The 21,956-nt window shown below is 39.5% G+C and overlaps 1 protein-coding gene across 6 annotated transcripts in view; it reads left to right on the plus strand.

The window, feature by feature from the left end:
• LOC147873945 (uncharacterized) overlaps positions 1–21,896 on the plus strand; it is a 95,085-nt gene extending 73,189 nt beyond the window's left edge. For all 6 annotated transcript variants that reach the window (XM_087347664.1, XM_087347665.1, XM_087347669.1 and 3 more), the window contains 7 exons: positions 14,443–14,645; positions 15,403–15,587; positions 15,771–15,873; positions 16,180–16,341; positions 16,560–16,756; positions 17,556–17,764; positions 18,237–21,896. In XM_087347664.1, the coding sequence (XP_087203790.1) occupies positions 14,443–14,645; positions 15,403–15,587; positions 15,771–15,873; positions 16,180–16,341; positions 16,560–16,756; positions 17,556–17,764; positions 18,237–18,382 (1,205 nt within the window). In that variant the 3' untranslated portion in view covers positions 18,383–21,896. The remainder of the gene's footprint in view (positions 1–14,442; positions 14,646–15,402; positions 15,588–15,770; positions 15,874–16,179; positions 16,342–16,559; positions 16,757–17,555; positions 17,765–18,236) is intronic.
• Positions 21,897–21,956: the final 60 nt, after the last annotated feature.

Here is a 21,956-nt window from a genome sequence, read left to right on the forward strand (position 1 = left end):
AACATCTTGACAAACCGTGACTACTTGACTTTCGCATGAGTACCCTGGTCTAAACCCATGTTGACCCTCATATAACCACTCACTCCTTTCCCAGACTTGCCTTAGATACCCTGCTATAACGTGCTCCATTTGCTTGCAAACCACCGAGGTTAAACTGACCGGTCTATAGTTCCCAACTACCGATCGATCTCCCCCTTTATAAATAGGGACCACTATAGCTTTCTTCCAGTCCCCTGGGATAGAATTGTTGTTCATCGTTACCTCCAGCAGACGCGCAAGGTATGGAATCATTGCTTCCCCACCTAACTTTAAAATTTCCCCGGGGATGCCATCTGATCCGACGGATTTATTTTTCCCGATTGCTGCTATCCGTTTCCTTATGATATTGATACTAATGGTAAACGTTTTATCTGAATCTGTTGATTGGATTAGCTGGTTATTTAGCGAAATTATCCGTTCGCAACTGAATACCGACGCATAATAAGCGTTAAGGGAGTTGGCCTTTTCTGTTTGATCTGTGAATGGCAAAAGTTCTGGTTAAGAATTCCTTTACTTAATATGCGGAAATCCTAGCGAATGAAAGTCTGTCTGCTCACGGTTCCTGCTCCTAAGATCTGTGAGAATTCTGCCTTCCATTGTTTCTTTTTATTTGTACGCTGTTCGTGGACAGAATGTACTTCCACGACGTGTACAAGTGTTCGCTTGATTCATTTATCTCACCTTAGCATTGTAATTAATGCCAATGAATTGTGTATGAAATTAAATTATTTAGTAATTTATCTGTATGTGAAAGGACACGAAATTGCATAAGTTGCAGGAGAAACCAGCCACGCCACGTTAGCAGAGAATTGTGGAGTTGGCATTACAAATCGTGTGCCATAAATTCTAATTTACACTACAAAAATTTCCAAATTAAGTGAAATAACTCAATAATTTCTTCATAATGTATAACCCAAAGCCCGCCATAAGGCATGATTCTAAGTCAATTCCGTCTGTGTTACATACAGCCTGCTTTTGTAAGATCTGTCTTAATGTTGTCTTCTCTGCGTTCTGTTTTAAAAAGGTTTCCTCACCAAAATTATGTGTACGTGCTTTTCTGTACATTTGTGGTGCATTAACCCCTCCCTTAAATCTCCTTTATTTTGATCTCCAAGCAGTCGGCATGTGAAAATTACGACGTTCGTCATAATTGAAATGTCCTAAATTTTCGGTCAATATCGTTCGTATTAGACCCAAATATTTTACCATCTAACAGCAATGATAATATGTGTTTCTTATCACACAAAAATGTAATATAGAATATACTTGATAAGAAGATGACTGTCTTCTGGGATGGTTCACCGTGTAGTTTGATAGAAGTTTGCCGACGTTTCAGAGGTACTTGCTGCCTCCAAAATCTGAAACATCGGTCAACATCTACCAGTGTACATGGTGTGACATCCCACAAGACAGCCATCTTTATATTTCTGTAATTCCCGTTACAATTTACTAGGAAACATGATTATGGTAATATCGATACTGATATCTCTATCTTCGACTTATCTGGATCGAAGTTTCGCAGCAATCTAATCATCTCTTGTACGTCTCATATCGTTTTACGTACTTTTAATAGCTGATATTTATTATCACAGAAAGCTGCTTCTAACTTTTACGACTTAAAATTTCGAAACCAGATGAAATGATATTATTGGAAAGTTTGATTTATTATACAATAAAACCGGACGTCGTGGTCGAGAGGTTAACACTCGCAAGTTGTATTCGGGAGGGTAAATCTTTGACCGGAGACCGGCTATCCTGGCTGGGGTTTTCGTGGCTTTCCTCAGTCCCTCCGGTCAAATTCCGGGATACTAGCTTAAATAAGCCACGACCGATTTCTTCCACATAATTTCCAATTCATCCTCTCGTCAGGCGCTGTATAGTCGGTAAAATAAATATACAATTAATTTTATTTGTGGTCTGTGTGCACGAGTTGTATGCATTTGCATGACGTCAAAGTCAAATTGTACGTGAAAAGTAAAAGGATGAAGGCGGGAGTGACTGTGACGCTAATTCTCTAAGATATTAAATGCTTCTAGCTGACCTCTGACATGCAGGAATGTGAGTGGATGTTTGAACTTTGCTCCGCGAGGCATTTTAAACTGGTATCATACGCCTGGTTCAGTTGATCCAGTTACAAGCTTGAAACTTTTCACCAGTGGGCGAATTCGTTCTGTAAGGGGCGTTAGAAATGCATTACTTAACTTCATCTTACAGAATGTTACTTGGGAAGCTGCTTGTAACGTAATGTCTGTTTAAAAAATCACGTGCTTTGTGGAATCTCAAGGCCCACCACGTGGTTCTGAAGTTTTTAATTCTTATTCCTTTGAAACCGAAGCTCGTAAGAATAAAATTTCATGGCGTAGTCCTTCATAAGTAATTTACGAGTACATTACAGCAATCAGTTTGTTAATTGTCACAATGAAGTTTTTGTCAACGTGAGGAACCCGGAAGAAGACTTCATTTCGATATGACCACCTACGAACCTGTTCTGAGCAGACTGTAAACTGTATATAAAATCACGTATTCAAACAAAACGGTCTACACTTGAAAAGACACGTAGTGCCAGGTACAGACAACGCAACCACAGCTGACCGTAGACCAACAACGGAAATCAGGCCATTGGACATTAGGCTTAGTATTCCATTTAGATAATACACCAACTCTTGTGCAGTTAACGTCCAATGAAGTACGGTTTTATAAAGTGCAACCATTTATGCTTTATAACAAACCATCGTCTTATGAATTGTATGATTTAATATGAGTTATTTTGTTTGTCACTGATGATGACCTCTTGAGGCCGAAACGCGTCTGGCACTAAGTGTGTTTTAAAGTGTAAACAGTTTTGCTTGAATGCGTGATTTTGTATATCAATACATTGCACGGTATTCAAGTTTTCAATGTGTAAATTGTGTCGACATAGAAAGAAATTAAGTGTTGCACTTCTACATTGAATGCCACTAATATGTACGTAACCAAAGTAGCAAGCACGTTATCCTTTTGTTGTGGTAATATTACCGGTCCTGTTTTTGGAAGACCACTTCTTTTATTATGCCAATTTGAATAATAATAATAACAAGACTCTGAAGGGTATAATTCGTAATCCGTGCCTGAATGCACAGTTTCCACACGCGTTCTGTATTCGGAATGCTGTTAGCTGAAATAAATGTACCTTATAAACACATTGCGCAAGTTTCACTACGTTATCGTCGGCATAAGCATAACAGTAGATCGCAGAAGATGTAAGAACGCGAGATTTATGTTTAATTAGTTCATCCTGTTCCTGAACATTTGCAAGAGAATACAGATAAAATTGTGTCATAGTCTCCCTCAGCAGTGTTAACAAATTAATTGATAACTAGTGTTCAAAGGAGCTACATTTCCCGATCGCAGTGAAGGGTGTAGTATATACAGGGTGATTCAAAAGGTTAGGGCCAAACTGAAGGAGCGTATAGAGAGACTCAGAGAAAACAACTTTCGAATAGGAATCCATGTCCTCCGAAGTTATCCTGAGTCAGGCGAGGCCATTGAAAGTAGGGAAGTCTGATAACATACCTCTGACATAATCGTACGTTGCTAATTTAATTAATTAATTAAGCTAGTAGGAGAATAGCAAAGTACGGTCATTTCAGCGGTATGTTATCAGACTTTCAATGGCCTCGCCTGACTCAGGATAACTTCGGAGGACATGGATTCCTATTCGAAAGTTGTTCTCTCTGAGTCTCTCTATACGCTCCTTTAGTTTGACCATAACCTTTTGAATCACCCTGTATACACACACACACACAATATTATGACATATTTATGCAACACAAACCACCCTGCTTTTAGATTACATATATTTTGGTCCTGAAGATGGGCCATGCGATCGAATCATGTAGCTCCATTCAACATGAAAGTTGTCAGTAATTTTTTTAATATTGTTGTGTTGACTGTGATTCAGTTTTGTCGCATGAATTGTCTTGCACAAGATCTATTCATTAAGACAGACCTTATTGCTTCTTTTGGTATTATAGGTGTGTTTTACGTGTGATTTATTGCCTGACTGTATAGCATATGCTGTCGTGCAGGTTGCGTGTCTCCACCCAGTTCTCTAGCTCGGATGACCGTATCTCGTTTTCATTTACGATCAGCAACCACGTACTCTATATGCCACATGTGCAAATACAGAGCAGTAACAGCTGCTGTGATTTCAAAACCGTGGTTCGTGAAAATGTCCTACCCAACAGATTCTCATGGATTTGAGTACAAATTACGAATCCCCTTATTATACAAATATGGCTGTCTTCTGGGTTGTAGCGCCGTGTAGTCTGGTAGAAGTTTTGCCAACATTTCGGACTTCTTCCTGCCTCCATCACCAGGGCGATCGCCTAGAAGAGAACCATCTTCGGACTCCCCTAAAATCCTATTCCTTATCGTGCAGTTTTTTCCTCAACAGAGTCATGCTACTTCGTCTTTCTCAGGTCTTAATAGTCATGTTCTCCCGAGCACTATCGGTTTCCTATCATTTACTTAGGACGAGATTTCAGAGTTTCACACCCATATAAACAGCAGGCAAAATTACTTCAATATTCATGTAGCAGGCGAAAATATAAAATATTCTCGACCCATCGGTGGCAGGGATTCCCCAAATTTAATCAGCATGTAACTTCTTCCTCTCAGTAAACACGGTTGATCCCACGGTGTTTAAACTATACTAGAATTTTTATTGATTTATTAAAAGTGTTTCTCTTTTGAATCTGTTCTGCGCTCCCCCAGTTTTCGTCTGCACCAATGCCCTTAGTGTCTAACAGAGCTTCTGTGCCTTTGTGTTAGGATTTTATTTTTATTTAGTGTTCTGTCTGACGACAGGTCCATATGAACAGGATCCTTCCATCCTTTTCTCGGACTGGGACCTGTTCATATACGTTCTTGGCAGATGATCCAGAAGTGGTTTGCCATTGCCTTCTTCTGTGTGTGAATGGAGTAATTGTTGGGATGCCACGGAGAAACCGGGGAAGAAGCCCCCGGAGGAAAACTCCGTGTTGCCTAGACCACGGCCTTGCCCAACACAAGTTATAAATTCGGGCACCGCCGGGAATCGAACCCGATACCCCAGGATTACAAGGCCAGCGTTCTAACCGCTAGACCACCGTGATAAAAGTATTACGTATTTTAAATTTTTCTCTGAACAGCAACAAGATTTTCTTAACGTATTCTGAACATCGACAGGTGCTCCGTGATTAATTTTTCTCAGTCGGTTTAGGAAAGTCATGTTTTACGGTAAACTCAGTTATTATTGCCCACAACCTGCTGAGTCACAGTGAAATGGTTTAGAGTGTTTTGTGATTGCGTGTCGCTAATCTGCTACTTCAGTTCCTTGTCTTGCGCCCTCAACTGTTCTCCAACTGCTATTCGTCTTCAGCAAGAACAGTTTCACGTAAGGAACGGCGATACACATCATAACTGGATTATAAAAATTGTCATGTGTAAAACATGGCGTCATGCGAGTGGATCTGTTGAAGGGAACAGCTCATAATGCCTGTAGTCTTTCCCTGACTTGGGATGCTGTGTGGGTTGAAGAGTGGAAGGAAAGCTAATGACCTTGACACGACAGATGACTGGCTCCATACTTTTCTTAACCAGTTACGCAGTCAATTAATTAGCCGATTGGTCAGTTAATGCCTTTAAGTGCCTTACAAAATAAAATGTCTCTCAGTCAGCACAGAACAGCTCCTGAAATACACCTCAGCACCATCTTCCAATTATGTAGTGGTTACGATCTGGACTTGTTTCTGAGGTATCCAGTTCGATTCGCGAAAGGGATACCGGATATCCAAACTGAGGTATTAGTGATTTCCCAGTCTCCACGTGAACGAAGGTAAATTTAATTAAAATAGGCCTCGTCCTTTGTTAGTAATTTAAAATCATTCTAATTCGGCGCTGTATGAAGGGATGTTAAAGAAAGTAATAAGCAAAAGAACTTTACGATTTCGTAAATATTAGCGCCATATTGTGCCCCGTGCAAAGAACGAATGAGCGATGTTTTATTCGTGACAAGTGATTTATTTTGGAGTCGTTACTTTACCAGTTGAGGTGACAAAACGGTACTCCTGTCGTCATGGTTACAGGCAAAACCCGCGGGCATAGGACAGATGGCGATGTAAGGCAACCGTGGATCCCTGTGTTGCTGACCTCACAGCACCCATCGCCATGTTTTATTTGGTTTTTCAGCGGAAAGGGACGCGCCTACATTTATAAGAGGGAAATTTCAGTTCGCCTAACAACAGTTACGTGTTTCTTCCTATTTGCTCTCTTCATATTGCACCGGTTACCAAGAACGAAACATTTTGGCTTGCAGAGGCCATAAGCAGCTGTCAGCTGGACCTTGACTCTTCAACATTGCTTCGCTCTCGCTGCGTGGCTCATTGGGCCTCGGGGTCACACTCATTTCTCTGCTCTTGATAGTAGACTGAGTAGTCGCGGGTTCAATTTCCGACAGGGGTAGTAATTGTTCTGTTACCCACCTCGTTCAGACCGACGCCCGCCTAGACTCAGATGAATATCTGTGGCTCTTCTTCGGAGGTGAATCGAAATTATTTTCCTTCATCTTGTTCTGAGTTTATGAACGAATTCTGTGTTGTTTGTATTTTTTTTCTTTCGAATTTTATTTTCAATTTATCGTAGATGTGACGGCACGAGATCTGTTTGGTCTCGTAAAATGCGGAAAATTTGTTGATCGACAGCTACTATTATTCTGGTACTAGGGTTCTATAGGTGGGATTATCTTTTTGGTAAGGTTGACAGATGAGCTCCAACCGGGATTTGAACTCGCGATCCCAGTGTGTAGACATCCAGAGGCCGATATCGGCTGCTGCTTTAGTGTCACAGTCATAAGTGGAGTACAGCTGAGTGTGTCTGTTTATAGATCAGTCATAAGCAGCGAGAACACCTGTGTTAATTGCCACACATTGTACAGTCTAGTCTTGCTCCAAATGCTTACTCGTTTCGGTTCTGACTGCCTCGACTTCCTTGCGAGTTCAACGTTCTTGGTAATGCAAATGTTGAATCAGTATCCGCGTAATGTCGTTCTATACCCTAAACATGATAACTGTTTTTTGATGTTTCCTGGACACTTTGTTTAGTGATCCATTTCCTCACGTCAGAACGGTTGAAGCGTCGGTCTTTGTATTACGCTGTTTTATCTGAATTTCATTTCTCATAAAGAAGGTGAGATGACAGTCTATGAAAATGATGGACTTCATCGCCATTATAGTTTTTATATATATATATATATATATATATATATATATATATATATATATATATATATAGATAGGTGATGACCGCCACGGTGGTCTAGCGGTTAGAACACTGGCCTTGTAATCCTGGGGTCTCGGGTTCGATTCCCGGCGGTGCCCGAATTTATAACTTGTGTTGGGCAAGGCCGTGGTCTAGGCAACACGGAGTTTTCCTCCGGGGGCTTCCCCGGTTTCTCCGTGGCATCCCATTCACACACAGAAGAAGGCAATGGCAAACCAAATCTGGATCATCTGCCAAGAACGTATATGAACAGGTCCCAGTCCGAGAAAAGGATGGAAGGATCATGTTCATATGGACCTGTCGCCAGACAGAACACACACACACACACACAAAAAAAAAATATAGCTGACCGTCGTTGTACACGGTGTCGCGTTCCTGCGAATCGCCGCGTGTAACAGAAACGCGTAAAACTGGAAACGTGTAACACTCGCCATTTCAATGTTTTATCTGATGCCCAACTTATCATCTGCAGTACATTCCCTCGTGAGCCTGAGGATGTTCGACGTACGCTTTCAAGTTTGACCGCAGATAGGATAATGATGCTCATCATAGTAATGGAAATAGACCGCGGCTAGCGAAAGCGCGTATAAATAGTCACCTGTACTTCGTGAAAAGAACGAATAATAAAAGACCTACAACTTGAAGTTCCTGTGAAATTTCCAATCGATTCCATAGCTTTTAACCTTTTATTTCTATGGAAATGATTTCTTTGTGTACTCGCCAGGAGACTGGACTCTGACACAGCTTTCTGAACACGTTTTGTAAAGATACGGAGAAAGATTGGAGGAAATAGGTTGCCTTGCAAACATTATAGAATTCCCTGCATTAAACTCTCTTGTTAACGTTTCTGAAGTCACTTCAGAGTTGCATTCGGTTCTAAAGAGCGTTTTACAATACGCGGCGGTCCGTTTGATGGCTTTGTTAGTCACTCTTTGAAATATAATCCACTGTACTGTGAATAGTAATTACCCTTATACCTTTCTTACAGACAGGCTTTCTGAATCATCGCAGTGAAATTTTGTGACACTACCTGCTTGATAATAGAGAAATTATGCTTTCACAATAAGTTTGACTCGCGTGCCGATCATTAAGACTGAACCACGCTTTTCTAATCAGCACTGCACAATATACTTCCTTTAGCCACTGTTATTATGTCAGAAACGCTGAATTTACATGTTACGTGCGATGAACCGAGCAGGTTTCCTGGAGCTGGAACGCTGTTGGCTTAAATTAAGGGATGAATCGTGTTCTATTCTTCGTTTCGTGGTTTACCTCAGCACCGCCAGGACGAGTATGACATAACCATTTATATCAGAATACCTTAAATTCACTGTACACTTTCTTATTTAATTACAATTCAAATTATTTGTTCCTTTTTTATAACAGATTGGTTTTCGGTTCGTTTGTTATTAACTGACAGGGATTGGAATGATGAATACGACTTGGAAGGAAAATGTCTTGGTCTTTTGAAGTATTATTTTAGAATGAAAGATTTTAGGTCTTGGCGAACTTGGCGTATTCACGAACAGGACGCGTGTTCATTCTCGAGAGTTTATCCGGATCGCCCACAAACCCTGGATGAACTGGAACACAACCTTGGAAAGATTGTTACCAACGCGTATTCGCACTGAAGAAAGTGGATACTTGTCTTGGAGAATCAGCTGCAAACCTGCAAGTTCTTCGTGACAAACTATAACTTACAAACAACTCGCTTATCTTGTTATATAGATGTAACCAAAGATTACAGATAATGTTGTAGTTAGGGTTGAGTTCTGAATGAAACACTCTGTAGTACCCGGTCTTGCACAGTAACCGAGTACTTGCACCGACCTTGTAAATATTATCCGGGTTTTACATAATAACTTGGTAGAGCCTGTCAGTGCCAATTGATTGTGCAAATATCCACGATGATCCTAGTGACTGTCTGACAGTGTCAGTATTTTGCAGAATATGGTCGTTTTTAGGTTTAATTTTATTTGATTTTTTTTGTAAGGATGCTGTCAATAGCTCAGACTAATGAATGATAGGATGGATAATGAATTGCAAAGAACGTGGGAGTCGTCTTCCTTGGCATAATGTAAGGTACCACCCCCGAGGATACCACGGAAAAGTCAGTGGGGACGACGGTGCTGTCCTCTGACGCCGTGTGGACTCTCAGCCCTGAAGATGAGAGAGTATATTTCTCGGAAACTTGGGCATTTACCTATGAGTTCACACGGTGTCACAACCAGAAAAATATCGTAATATTCACCGTCATGAGAATCTCTGATCTCACCCATTCACAATATCCAATATCCATGAATATAGTTTTTTTCGTAGTCTGACGGAAGTTACGTATATACACATTTGCATATTATAGTTTTACACTTGGGAAATATATGCAGTATTTTACATTTTCGTACAGCGCTGAGGCCATTTAAAGACCCAGTTTTCTGCATGAAGATTTACGGTAACTTGCGACCGAATGTGATTGAATCGAAACGTCGTTCAATAGCAGACCATGCCTCCTGCCTGCAGGCTCCAAGATGCTGTCTGTGTGCAATGTGGGTCACAAGGACGACTCAGCGTGTTTTCGTCTAGCGTTCTTGCGGATTCCTTCTTGACTTCGGAATTTATCGCGCCGTGCTACATTCTGCTTCATCCTTCAGTAACGACAGGTTATACCAGCTGTTCGAAATTCAAAGTCTCTTTTAACTTTGTGGACTTTAATTACCGGATTATTACCCTTTGCACCAGTCTCTTGTATGGAGCAGCGGTGGAATTAGGAGGACTCTGAGAGAAATCTGCCTCAGTGCCACTTTGTCCATCACTAATGTTACATAGACTGCCTTAAGAACGAACCCGAAAAGCTGCCTCTAACCGCGTGAGTTATGGCAGCCGTGGGAAATCGCCATCTTTGTTTTGATCTTAAAATTATAAGCTGCGTGGTTAATATCTGAAAAAAAATAATAGAGATTTCAAAGTAGGAGATAATATATATATAAAAAATAAATGTTTTTAATTTTACGATAATTTAACATAAAAATTAACGTCGTCTAATTCTTGCAGGTTGCTGTTTGACTTACCAGCGCTTATTAATTGTTGATTTTTGTTTACGGCAATCTTCTCAATGATAATTTATTTTTAACCCAAGTTCTGCTGTTGCATCCATTCTTCATGTATTTCCCCACCAAGTGCTTAAATCGTGTTGTATCAACAATACGCCTATCAGTATTGAGTCGATTTGTATATAGGTAACGCTTTGTGGGTTATTTGTCAGTCGACCGACCGCGAGATCTCCTTACCCTCATATCCCCTTCCACCATTGCTGATGGCGTGATGAGAAAGTTCTGGTGAGTGTCATGGAAAGCAATCTGCAAAGCGCTAGGAGGGATAAGTACAGGGTGTCCCATAAGTCTCAGGCCATGGGAGAACTCGGTTACTTGGAAAAATTCCGGGGGAAAAAGTGTAAAGAGGGAAATGAAAGTCTTGGAATTTTTTTTAAAAAAATTGGAGAAGCCGTTATGGTTCCACACTCGGTATATTATCAGTTGTAAAATTTACTAGATAATATTTGGTGTTGGGAGCACAGAAATGATGGATTAAAGGATTTGGTGGTCTGAAGATACTATACCAGAAGTGGTTTGATCCCCAACCATAAATACACACCACACTTGGTTCGCTGGATGATGTTCGGAGCCAACTAATAGCAGACATCCCCGCTGTGCTAGCAGAGGAACATCGTGGGTCTTTGTCAGTACACCGTTTTCTCGGATCGGCAAACACTCCTAACACCGACTGCAATTTCGAGGCGCGGTAATGGCGGCTCACACTCCTTCTTTGGTCGTCTCCCGTAATATTAATTAGTTAACCAAAAGCGGTGGCTATTCACTGTAATGACAGGTAGAGGTTTGCTAAAATAGAGGCCACACCCTGCCCAAATGACGTCATACTCCTGGTGAATAGTTCATTTTTGTGATGAGATCCATTAGGCGGATTAACTCCACTGTAGGGGTTGGCGGGACCCGGAAGTGGGAGACATTAGCATCACTTTATCCTCCAAGAAACATGCATTCTCGCATTATTACAGGGCTGTTACAGCCTACAGGCTTCTCAGGAAACATTTTCTCCCCTTTTAGTGTTGATATGATTGAAATTAATGAGGGAAATTAATTAAAAATAAGTAAAATGAGACTACTACAGGACAAAATCATTAAGTATTTATAAAAGCAAAAGGTTCTGAACTGCATGATAGCATTTCCCGAATTTAGTGTAGCGTTACTAATCCAAACTGCAGACCGCGTCCAGCCAAGCAGGCTGTGGAATCCATGTCATACCATTGATAATCTCTGTCGTGGAGACAATGCTTCGACATTCGAAATGACACAGTGTAAATGTCGCTGTGGGAATCTTTTGGTTAGTTTCTTGCTACGTTAGGAACTGAAAGTCACGAAAATGCTCGTTATCGCCTTGATGATGGAGGCAGCACGTCTCTCGGAAACGTCGGTAAACTACCGCGGGACGACGCGGCTCAACATCCCAGAAGACAGACGTTTTCGTCCTGAACGCCGCGAGAACCTGAAATCCAACCCAAACCTTGCTTACTTCGTGTTAAATTCGTATTGTTACGTAAACCAATAACATTTCTACACTTGTTCAAAGAGAGACGAGAATGCGCACGGCTTAGTCGCACAGAACAGGATTCATATGCATTGTGTGTTCATTCTCCTTCAGACGATGGCAGTATTCACGCGTTGTAGGGATTCGTGCGGTTACTTGTCCTTGTATTGATCAATTGTTAACCCATCGCCCGTTCACAAAACGACTGTATCTTTGCAGTTCCGCGTCTCCATTATTTCTATACTTTTATCACCCCTCTCCCTCTCCTCTCTCACCATTGTTCTCCCTGGCAGTAGTGTGACCGGAAGTGGCTACAGCAATCGAGTTTCCGGTATGATTGTGCTGGCGTAACCCACCGTGGCGTTGCAGAAGTAAGACGTTTTTTACTCCACTCAGTTCTGTATCTTGCAGCTTCGAACATCGTTTGCCGACGGCACTGTCTTCTTTTGTTTTCTTGTGCGTAATTCTCAAGGTCACTTGTTCAGCTGTGGAGGACGTCGCCCTCGAAACTGGATCAACGGAGTGCTGGAATCTCGCTTGACACCAAACTGAGTTCTGTAACACGGTTGTCGTCAGGTGACGGTACTGCGGCTTTCCTTGGCGGATGAGCGTTGCTCCAATTTTCATGTTTTTGTGCTGTAACACGCCTCAGTTCGCGTGTTACTTGAATTTATGGAAGAGTTTTTACTTTCAGATTACAGTTTTCGTAATGAATTTAATTCGCCGAGATAAAACAACAAAAATTCTGATCTTCTGGGTCATTGTCCTATAGAAGTTTAAAGACGTTTCAGAAGTGGTTGTTACCTCCATCATCACGGCGATGATGTAGGCAGCAAGGTCCTCTGAAACGCCTATAAACTTCTACCAGACTACACGGCGAAACAACCCAGAAGACAGCCATCTTGAATCTAAGAACCTTCCTTCTCATAGTCACGGTTTGTTAATTGACAAACGTTAATTTATTTATCACCAATACTATGAGTAACTGCGTCATAAATTGTATGGGCGATGGTTTGTGATGTTTGTAGGTGGATTGATCTTTCATATTTGCATATAGAGTTATTTTACCAGAGATTTCATTTAAATTTTGATTGAAACGCTGTTATTTTATTACAGACTAAATTACTCTGTAAGAAACTGAAATTATACAGGTTGTGTGAATCTAGTGGAATTTTTAGGTCCTCATTTCACGACCCTGAACCAGCAACAGATCACACGACGTCACATTGTGTCCATTGCTAGGAGGGACTGAGGAAAACTACTCGAAACCTCGGTCGGGATAATGGGTGTCCAGGTTGAGGTCAGAGCTAAGTGCTATCCGAATTTAGGGTAATAGTTCGAGTCTTGGTTGATGGATCTGTTTATTGGCTGTAACAATTCAACTGAAACAAAAATGAACAGCAAAATATTTGACAATAAAATCGAGAGTTTAACCATGTTCTGCCAGGATTAACGTTACAGAATGCAGTAACATTTAATATTCCCATTCCCGATTAAAGTAGTAAAACGTAATGTACAAAGGGTATTAAGTTACCTTAGCCGACAGAATTTGGAGTAAAGTGAACTGTGTAGTGTAGTAAAGGGATAAGGAAGTATTTGTTTATATTTGTAATGGCAGAATTTCGTTTAGAGTCTTCCAGAATACTTTTTTCATTCACTGATTATAGCTAATCGGGAAGTAACATGAACACTTCCATGCTCTAGTCAGTAAATAACAAATCAATTTGTATTCACAGTAGGCTCTTGTGACTGCGTTACCGATACTTCAGACATGCTCCTGAATGTTGCTTTCCATCAGAGACCTGTTTTATCGCCCACAATGTCTGCAAGAGTCGCTGAACCACTTATGGTCTGAAACAAGATTTCTCACAGATCATGTTTGGTGAACGAGGTTACTTGACGTTCCCCACAAGGGCCTTGGCTAGGAAACCCCCTCAGGGGTTCATTTCTTGGTGCTGCAGTTGCTGTCTCCCAAAGCCAGCTAGGGAAGAGACTCATGTCTCCTCCAGAACAAATGGCAGGTGTGAAGATGATACTGCTGTTGGTGAAGGAGCGAAAGAGGCAGTGCTGAAGAAGTGCGTTAGCCGAACAGCCGAGGAAAGGAGATTTTCAGATGGAAAAAGAATGGAACTGCAGTTGAAGAAACGGGGTCATGCCTCTGTGGATGAGAAATGGCTTTGCGACAAAGACAGTCGTGAAGGAAGAGAGATGCAAGTTCGAATGTTAAGAAAGTGTCGATCGTCAGATAATGAAGGGAGGTATAAAGATTATGCCGATGGTGTTAATTGTGCATGGGTTCCAATTATCAGAGTGTGCCATGCACAAGATGGTGATCAACATTGTGGTGATGAAGGTACAATATTGTTGTAAAAAATTCATCAGCAAAGTCATTTTGATTTGATAACCCTTCATTTATGTGCAATTCAAGTATCCTCTAGATGCTTGAATTGCTCAATTGTAGACAGACTTCAGCTTTGTGGCTAAATATTTGTTTCTTTCTTACAGATGATGCCAGTATCTCAGAGGAGATTTCTTCTGTAGTGCTGCCCCCTCACAGCAAGAGTGCAAGCCCCTCTCCAATAGTTGGTGCAGGTGGTCGAAAAGGTCCTGGCAGTGTCAGTTCTGGGGAATGGCCACTTTCCCCTGAAGAAGATATTGACCGTCTGGTGGCTATTCACCAGCAGCGGTCAAGCTTGTCCTCGCTCGGCGTGAGTATTTTGATTACAGGGACAGAATTTACTGTCTCAACTAGAGGGCTTTCGTGACTTATGAGGAATTACACATGATACTAGGAATACTGGGAACGACCCGTTCTTCAAGTGTCTGAGCACTGCGGGTCCCAACTTTTCGTTGGCTCGATCTATAGATATTCGGTAGGACTCCTTGGACGAGGTATCGGCCCGTCGCAAGGCCTCTACCTGTACACAGGACAGCACAACACAGAAAAACGCGGACAAACATCCATGGCTTGAGTGGGATTCGAACCCACGGTCCCATGTAGTCTACTAGAAGTTTGCTGATGTTTCGGAGGCGTTTGCTGCCTCCAGCTGTGATGATGGATGCAGCAAGCACCTCTAAACTCGACAAACTTTTGCCAGACTGCGCAGCGCAACAAGAAGACGGTCATATTCACGCTTGCTGCCATGAGAACCTGAAATCTCAGAAAGTTTCTCTCTTTATTTTTAACAAATTCTCTGCTGCTCATATTAATATTACTCATATTTTAGACTGTTCACATTGCTAGCCAATTAACATTAGTGTCTGGCTGATAAAGAAGTACTTCTATCAAATATTTGTTATATATAAATACAAGGACCTTTAATCGCCAATAGAGATCTTAGCAACTTTGGTGCTTTTCACTTGTTATTTATTGATTTGTATTTTTGTAAGTTATTTAATGACACATGAGATCATGTAATTAGCTTGAAATCTTGATGTGGACTGATGTGTCTGTTACATGTGCAGCCACGCAGTGACTCGCTGGCTAGTGTTTACTCCGGTGCTGGTGAGGGCCAATATGGCACTGTAGCCGTGAAGGGTGAAGTGGAGTTTGGGCTGGAATACAATTACAAGGCTGGAGCATTGGAGATCCATGTGAAGCAGTGTCGTGACCTCGCTCCTGTCGACACCAAGAGAAATAGATCTGACCCGTGAGTGCTAAAATTGCTCATTGCTCCAAGAATGCTATAATTTACCCCAGTTATTTCTCTAAATTCAAGCTGCATAAGGAAATGTTGACAGTTTGGGTCAAGGTTTACTAGAAGGATAACAGCATAATGAATGAGGATAATTGATGTACATTAATTAACAAGACCTTGTGTTTTGTGTGGCAGGTATGTGAAGGTGTACTTATTGCCAGACAAGTCCAAGAGTGGAAAACGAAAGACCAAAGTGAAGAAGCACACGCTCAATCCAGTCTTTGACGAAACTCTTAAGGTAAGTTATGTAACCAGTATGCGAGAAATGATAAATGCCTACAGAATTTTAGATGTAAAATATGGACATAGGCACAGATAGCAGGAAAACATTAAAATGGATCTTAAAGAACCTTTAATTTCACTATTTTCTACTACATGTCATGTAGCAAGGGGTTAAACTGTGACAATAAAACGTGAGTTTCATCTTTGGAGCACATAACTTTATTGTCTGTCCAGAGAATGAGGCATAACTGAAATATAAGTAATCTGTGATTTCCATTGGCGGTGCGTGGTGAAATTATGCTGAAATATTTACTGTTTTCAGTTTCAAATTACTCTGCACGGACTGGAGACGAGAACTCTGTGGCTTACTGTGTGGCATTCGGATATGTTTGGGCGAAATGACTTCCTTGGTGAGGTGATGATGGCTTTGGAGAATAAGATGTTTGATGACCCATCACCACACTGGTACCCTCTACAAGAGAGGGTAAGATAATAGGTTACGGATAGAATTTTGCTGTTCTTAGGCAACAGAATTTGCAAAATCACTTTTGCACATCAGACTGTAAATGACGCAACTTTGTCCTGTATCACTTCTCTCTGTTATAAGTTGCCGATACTGAAGAGGCTGAATAATTGAAGTTGTGGGCATATTTTATGCCTGATTTTGGGTATTCTACAAATATAAATTGTTTGTCTTTACAGACAGAACCTTTTGATGACTTGTTAAGTTACAAAGGTGATCTGATCATTGGACTCAAGTTTGTTCCTCCTGATGTAACATCGGCTATTCAGAAGAAGGGAAAACGCTCATCTCGCGGCTCCTTAAATGTACTTGTTAAGGGGGCCAAGAACCTAACTGCTGTGAAAGCTAATGGAACATCTGATCCATTCTGCAAGAGGTATGTCTATCAGCAATTTGCTTTATGCTGAATAATAAAAAATAAAGGTGCCAACAATTTATCATTAATTTTCTGTTACCTGCTTCTGGAACAGTGCTTAAGCACTTGTTGTCTCTGTGGTAGATGTCTGTCCATCTGCAAGCAATAACTGTGCTGTAGATAAATGGATTTTTATAGTGTTCAGTGTGAAGATTTTTTACTAAAATTTGTCATGTAAATTGAATTTTATTGTAAGTTAGACGTTTGGCTGAATCTACTCGAATATGAGACTAATATTTCTCCATAATTTAGTATCTGAGAAATGAAGTCATCTTATAGTCATGAGTAAAGCAATATACTACCGTAGGATGTCTGTTTATTTAATTGATGTTACAGATATTAAATTTTAAAAAATGTTTAGATTGAACATGTTCAGCTTCTATATCTCTCGTACCTTTTGATTAATAATTTACATTCATCCTACTGCGCCCATATAGGCTGTATGCTACATAATCTGAACTGTTGATATATTCTTTAAAATATTCAAATAAACAACTATTTGTCAACTGTGTTGAAACATACAGTAATTGTAAGATTTGAAGTTTTCACAGCGGTGAGTATGAAGATTTCTGTCTTCTGGGTTGTTGTGCCGTGTAGTCTGATTGATGTTAACCAATGTTTCAGAGGTCATACTGTCTCTGTCATCAGGGCGATGAATATATATTAACATCGACCAGACTACACAACAACCCAGAAGACAGAAATCTTCATACAGTAATTCTCTGTTGGTCACTTATAAGATGTGTGCATTTTGTCACAGCTACCTCCTGCCTGACAAGGGACGTAGTTCCAAGCAGAAGACACCTGTGCTGAGGCGAACATGCAGTCCTGTGTGGAACTACTCATTTATTTATGAAGATGTGAGTCTCCAAGAACTGTCAGAGCGCAGTCTCGAGCTGACGGTGTGGGACCACGATCGTCTTGCCAGCAATGAGTTCCTTGGTGGTCTTCGCTTTAACTTGGGTGCAGGTCAGTCAGAACCATTGTAATAAATGTACATTTTGTGTACAGAATAGTATGATCATGGTGATTTTCTGTCAGTGCTACCAACCAACATTAATGAAAGTTCCTTCAAGACTTCCAAACATTTTGCAAAAAATCATTCAGTCTTTATTGAAGATCCCTCATATTACCATGTCCATGTAAGTGCCTCATATAATGTCTTTTGAAGTAACAGAAGCCTCTTTTGAACTTTCTTCTGGTAGTTGCAACATCTTGTCATGTGTTTTATGAAACATAAAAATAAATTGTCTCATAAAACATTTGTGGAATAGTGCACTTTAAATGAAGAAATTGTATGGTTGAGGTGGCAGCCATGTTGATCGTTTTTACACATGGAATTTAGCAAAACATTTTTCTTTATGTTTTAGTGCCTGAATAATTTTTTTGAAAAAAAAAATTATTATGCTGAAAGGAAATAAAAGGTAGTTCTGTTATTCAGGCAAACATTATGGCAAGGCAGTAGACTGGATGGATGCTACGGGCAAGGAAGTGACGCTGTGGCAACACATGCTGGAGCGACCCAACTTCTGGGTGGAGGGCTGTCTCACACTGCGGCCTTCGTTAGAGCACCGAAACTCCTCATAGTAGCTAAGGAACGGAGTTATGGACGTTAAGACAAATCCAAGTTGTCTTCAAGGTCCTTTTGTGTCTTCATTGTAAATGTGAACTGAATACTCAGGGGTTACATGATGTCTTGAAGTTTGTTCATGTGTCTTACCTCTCTGCCATTCCCTATTGCCAAGATATTTATTAGCTGAAGTGAACAGCATCAGGAAACCAAAATGTTAATTCAAGTAAAGTACTTTTATTTTTTGGTTAGGAGCTATTAGGATAGCAATTAGGTTACATTTGTTCAAGGTTGATAGCTATACTGCAAGTCTTTTCTGTAATTGTCCTTCATTTCCTCTGAATTTGGATGGCATTTATATTTCTGAAAGTGTCATTATACAGAAATCAATATTCTTTACAGAATTGTAGCAAGAAATTTTCAAAATATCTTACTTTTAAAATTTTTAATAATTTGCCACGATCAAAAGTGTGGAAGAATTGTTATTTTTATTTTCTTCGATATTTGCTCTGTCGTTTTCGTATGTGGACACTTTTTATATCGGCTGGTGTTAAAACAGTATAACTCTGAAAACACGCTAAGCAATTAACTCTGTGGGGCAGAAGCTAACAGTCACACGAGAATGAATTGGCAAGGGACGTGGGTAAAATTGCATCATACTCTGTCTCCAGCGTGGTGTTTGTAAGCTAATGGTTTTTGTGTATGCCTGATAATTCTATACTACATTTATCTGAAATATGAATCTACATAATTGTATTCTATATGATTGTCTTTGTCTCTGTATAACCTCAATGTATTATGTATTTCCTTACATCAGCATAATACATGAGATTTTATTTTGTTTTATACTGTTTAAAGCAGTTAAGTTTATCCAAATACATCAATAACTTTCTTGCAGGATAATGTTTCTCCACATGTGAAGTGCGAATTTGAGATTGTCGCCGTAGGAAGTTAGTCATATTACTTTAATTAAATTAGTAATATTTTAAATGTGTTTGATGCACAATATTTTGATACATCAATTGTGGAAGGGAACATTTACGTTTACTATATTTGATTGCTTTAAGCATGAATGATCGTGGACATGTTACATTATCATAAAATAAATAATTTGCCATTCCCCAGAAGTTTGAAAATACTAACATTGATATTAAATGAATATGTTTAGACGTAATATGCGTAATGACACATCTGTAAATGTAATTGTCTCATCAGATTCAGTGCAGTATTAGTTTATTGGCTGCAAAGAACCTAAAATATAATTTTATTGGCTTTGTGTCCGTAAAAACTTTATTCGTCTGGAAATATGTGTTTGAATAAAGACTTTTCATAGGCATTGTATTACTGAACTTGTATAGTTTATGAAATGAAAAGCAATAGAAGTGTGGCATTGTGTTGCTCAATTGTTTTGTCACTTGATCCTCTGAGAGTAAATTGACTTCATGACAGTAGGGAAAATCTGTTGGTATCAAAGATTAAAATGTTACAAACCCAGTGTTTCTTAAACTTAAGATAGAAAAAGAAATATTGATACAGTTTCCTTAAAATTTGGAACTACTTGAAGTGCTTTAAATAAAATATTTATACAGATAACTCAAAATATCTTAAGAGCAGAGCATTAAGATTACCTCCGTTCTCCAGTCTGGCTCACTACACTCAAGAATCCTTAAATGGCAGATGCACACATATCTCATAACCCTTTTATTTGTAATGTTTATTTCCATCTACTTGATCTCTCACAACACTAATTTATCTGTTATAAACACAAACTTAACATGTGATTGCAAATCAATAAGAATTTCGTAAATACTTTTGGCACGATTTCCACATTTTGTTTATCATGGTTACAACAAATTTTGATAGCAGACTTTGTTTTATTTACTCCGTAAACAGAAAATGTGAAAACGAAATAACACAAATTTGTTTTGCTGAGTAACTGAAGAAAGCAGCATATGCCAGACACCCTAAAAAAAAAGCAAATATAAGTGGATGTTTGTAACTGAAGTTGAGGGTGTATGTATGTACGTGAGTGCAAGTCAAGGGGTTAATGACGAACACAGCACATTAGTTTTGTTATAATGTTTAGTAGTTTGTTTATTGACCCAAATTTTAAAAATGTCTGGTATGCGTACATTATGTTTAAGTTGTGGGTTTCGGATTTACAAGAAACTTATCCGACCTTCTTTTAGTCTGTGATTCCCTAAGTTTGAGAAGCACTGATTTAAGCCTTACCACGGTTTACACCATGTAAACTGTTTGTGAAGGTTTTTTTAGTTATGTAATTTTTAACTCTTTAAAAGAGCCTCATTTGATGACTGCCAGTGAGCCACAATAATTGATGTACTTGTCTGCAGTATGCAGGGAAAGGTCTTATTAGCACTTTGTGGCTTCGCACATATTGTTCAAGCCTTCGTTGCTGATGCATGTCCGTGAGTGTATGTGTGTGAAACTGTATGTATAAGAAGACTATAGATTAAAATTACGTGATATTTTTATAAGGGGATTGAGATTTTTTATATAAAATTTGTATAGAACTGTATTTTTAAGTAATTTCAGTTTTGGTAGTAATAATTTAGCTGTTATGTCTATAAGGTGCAATATGTATTTAGTATATTGTCTTGCAATAACCTGTGGAAAAGTGTACTGCAGACATTAGCGGGGCCTTTGCAGATGGTTTACTGACACATAAAATGCTTGTTAAACACACAATACTTGCTGCGGTACCCTTGCGGATATTCTCTGGTTTATAATAAAATAAACTGTAATGACATTGATTTCTCATGTCTTTATTAATTTTACAGAATCTTGAAATTTGTGTATGCAGTAATATTAAGTGGCAGAATTAATTTTCTTTTCATTCGTAGTTGAAACTAAATTTTGACAGAGATATGTAACATTTTATGTATTAATTGAATTTGGTTAGGGAAGAGTTCCACAACTTTCAAGTCTGCAGCACTCTAAATATGTCAAAGACACTTTCAGGTTCACAAAGAATTGTTAGAGATGAGGAGCAAGAGATGTGTGTGAAAGGAAGAAGACTAAAATGCCTGGATATAAATCATATGAAGAACAGCTGGATTGAGCTGAAACATACTGTAATACAGCCTATTCATAAATGTAAGATAAGGGTGATGTAATTGTGGCATCCATTATCTGTTATTCGGAAGATCGTGATGATCTTGTGGCGGCACGTGTTTTGTGAAATAATGGTTTAGGCACCATAAATTATTTTCCTTTTCGAAGATCGTGTGTGTTTCAAGCTTTGTCTTAGTTGTTAAAAAAACAATATTGGTGTGGTAGAAGTTATTTTCATACACTTGGCCGCAGTGGGTCAATGTTGAACATATGCATTTGGAGTGTATGACATATGCAATGTTAAAAAACCAGAACTGCAGAGAATGTGTATAAGTACATGCAACAGTGACTGTTTTAATGTCGTTCCACAGGTGTTTTCCTTTGTCTTCCTGTTGATCTCTGAAGTGTGACTGTACACATCATTTCTAGAAATAATTATATTACATATTCTTATTATTCTGTTTTTATGTTAACTTATTTTATAAATAACTCACACTGTTACCAACTGAATGGATG

The sequence above is a fragment of the Zootermopsis nevadensis genome, unplaced genomic scaffold, assembly GCF_977971745.1.
Source record: "Zootermopsis nevadensis isolate Lab colony 2312 unplaced genomic scaffold, Znev_1.0 Znev_ptg000012l, whole genome shotgun sequence".
NCBI lineage: Eukaryota > Metazoa > Arthropoda > Insecta > Blattodea > Termopsidae > Zootermopsis > Zootermopsis nevadensis.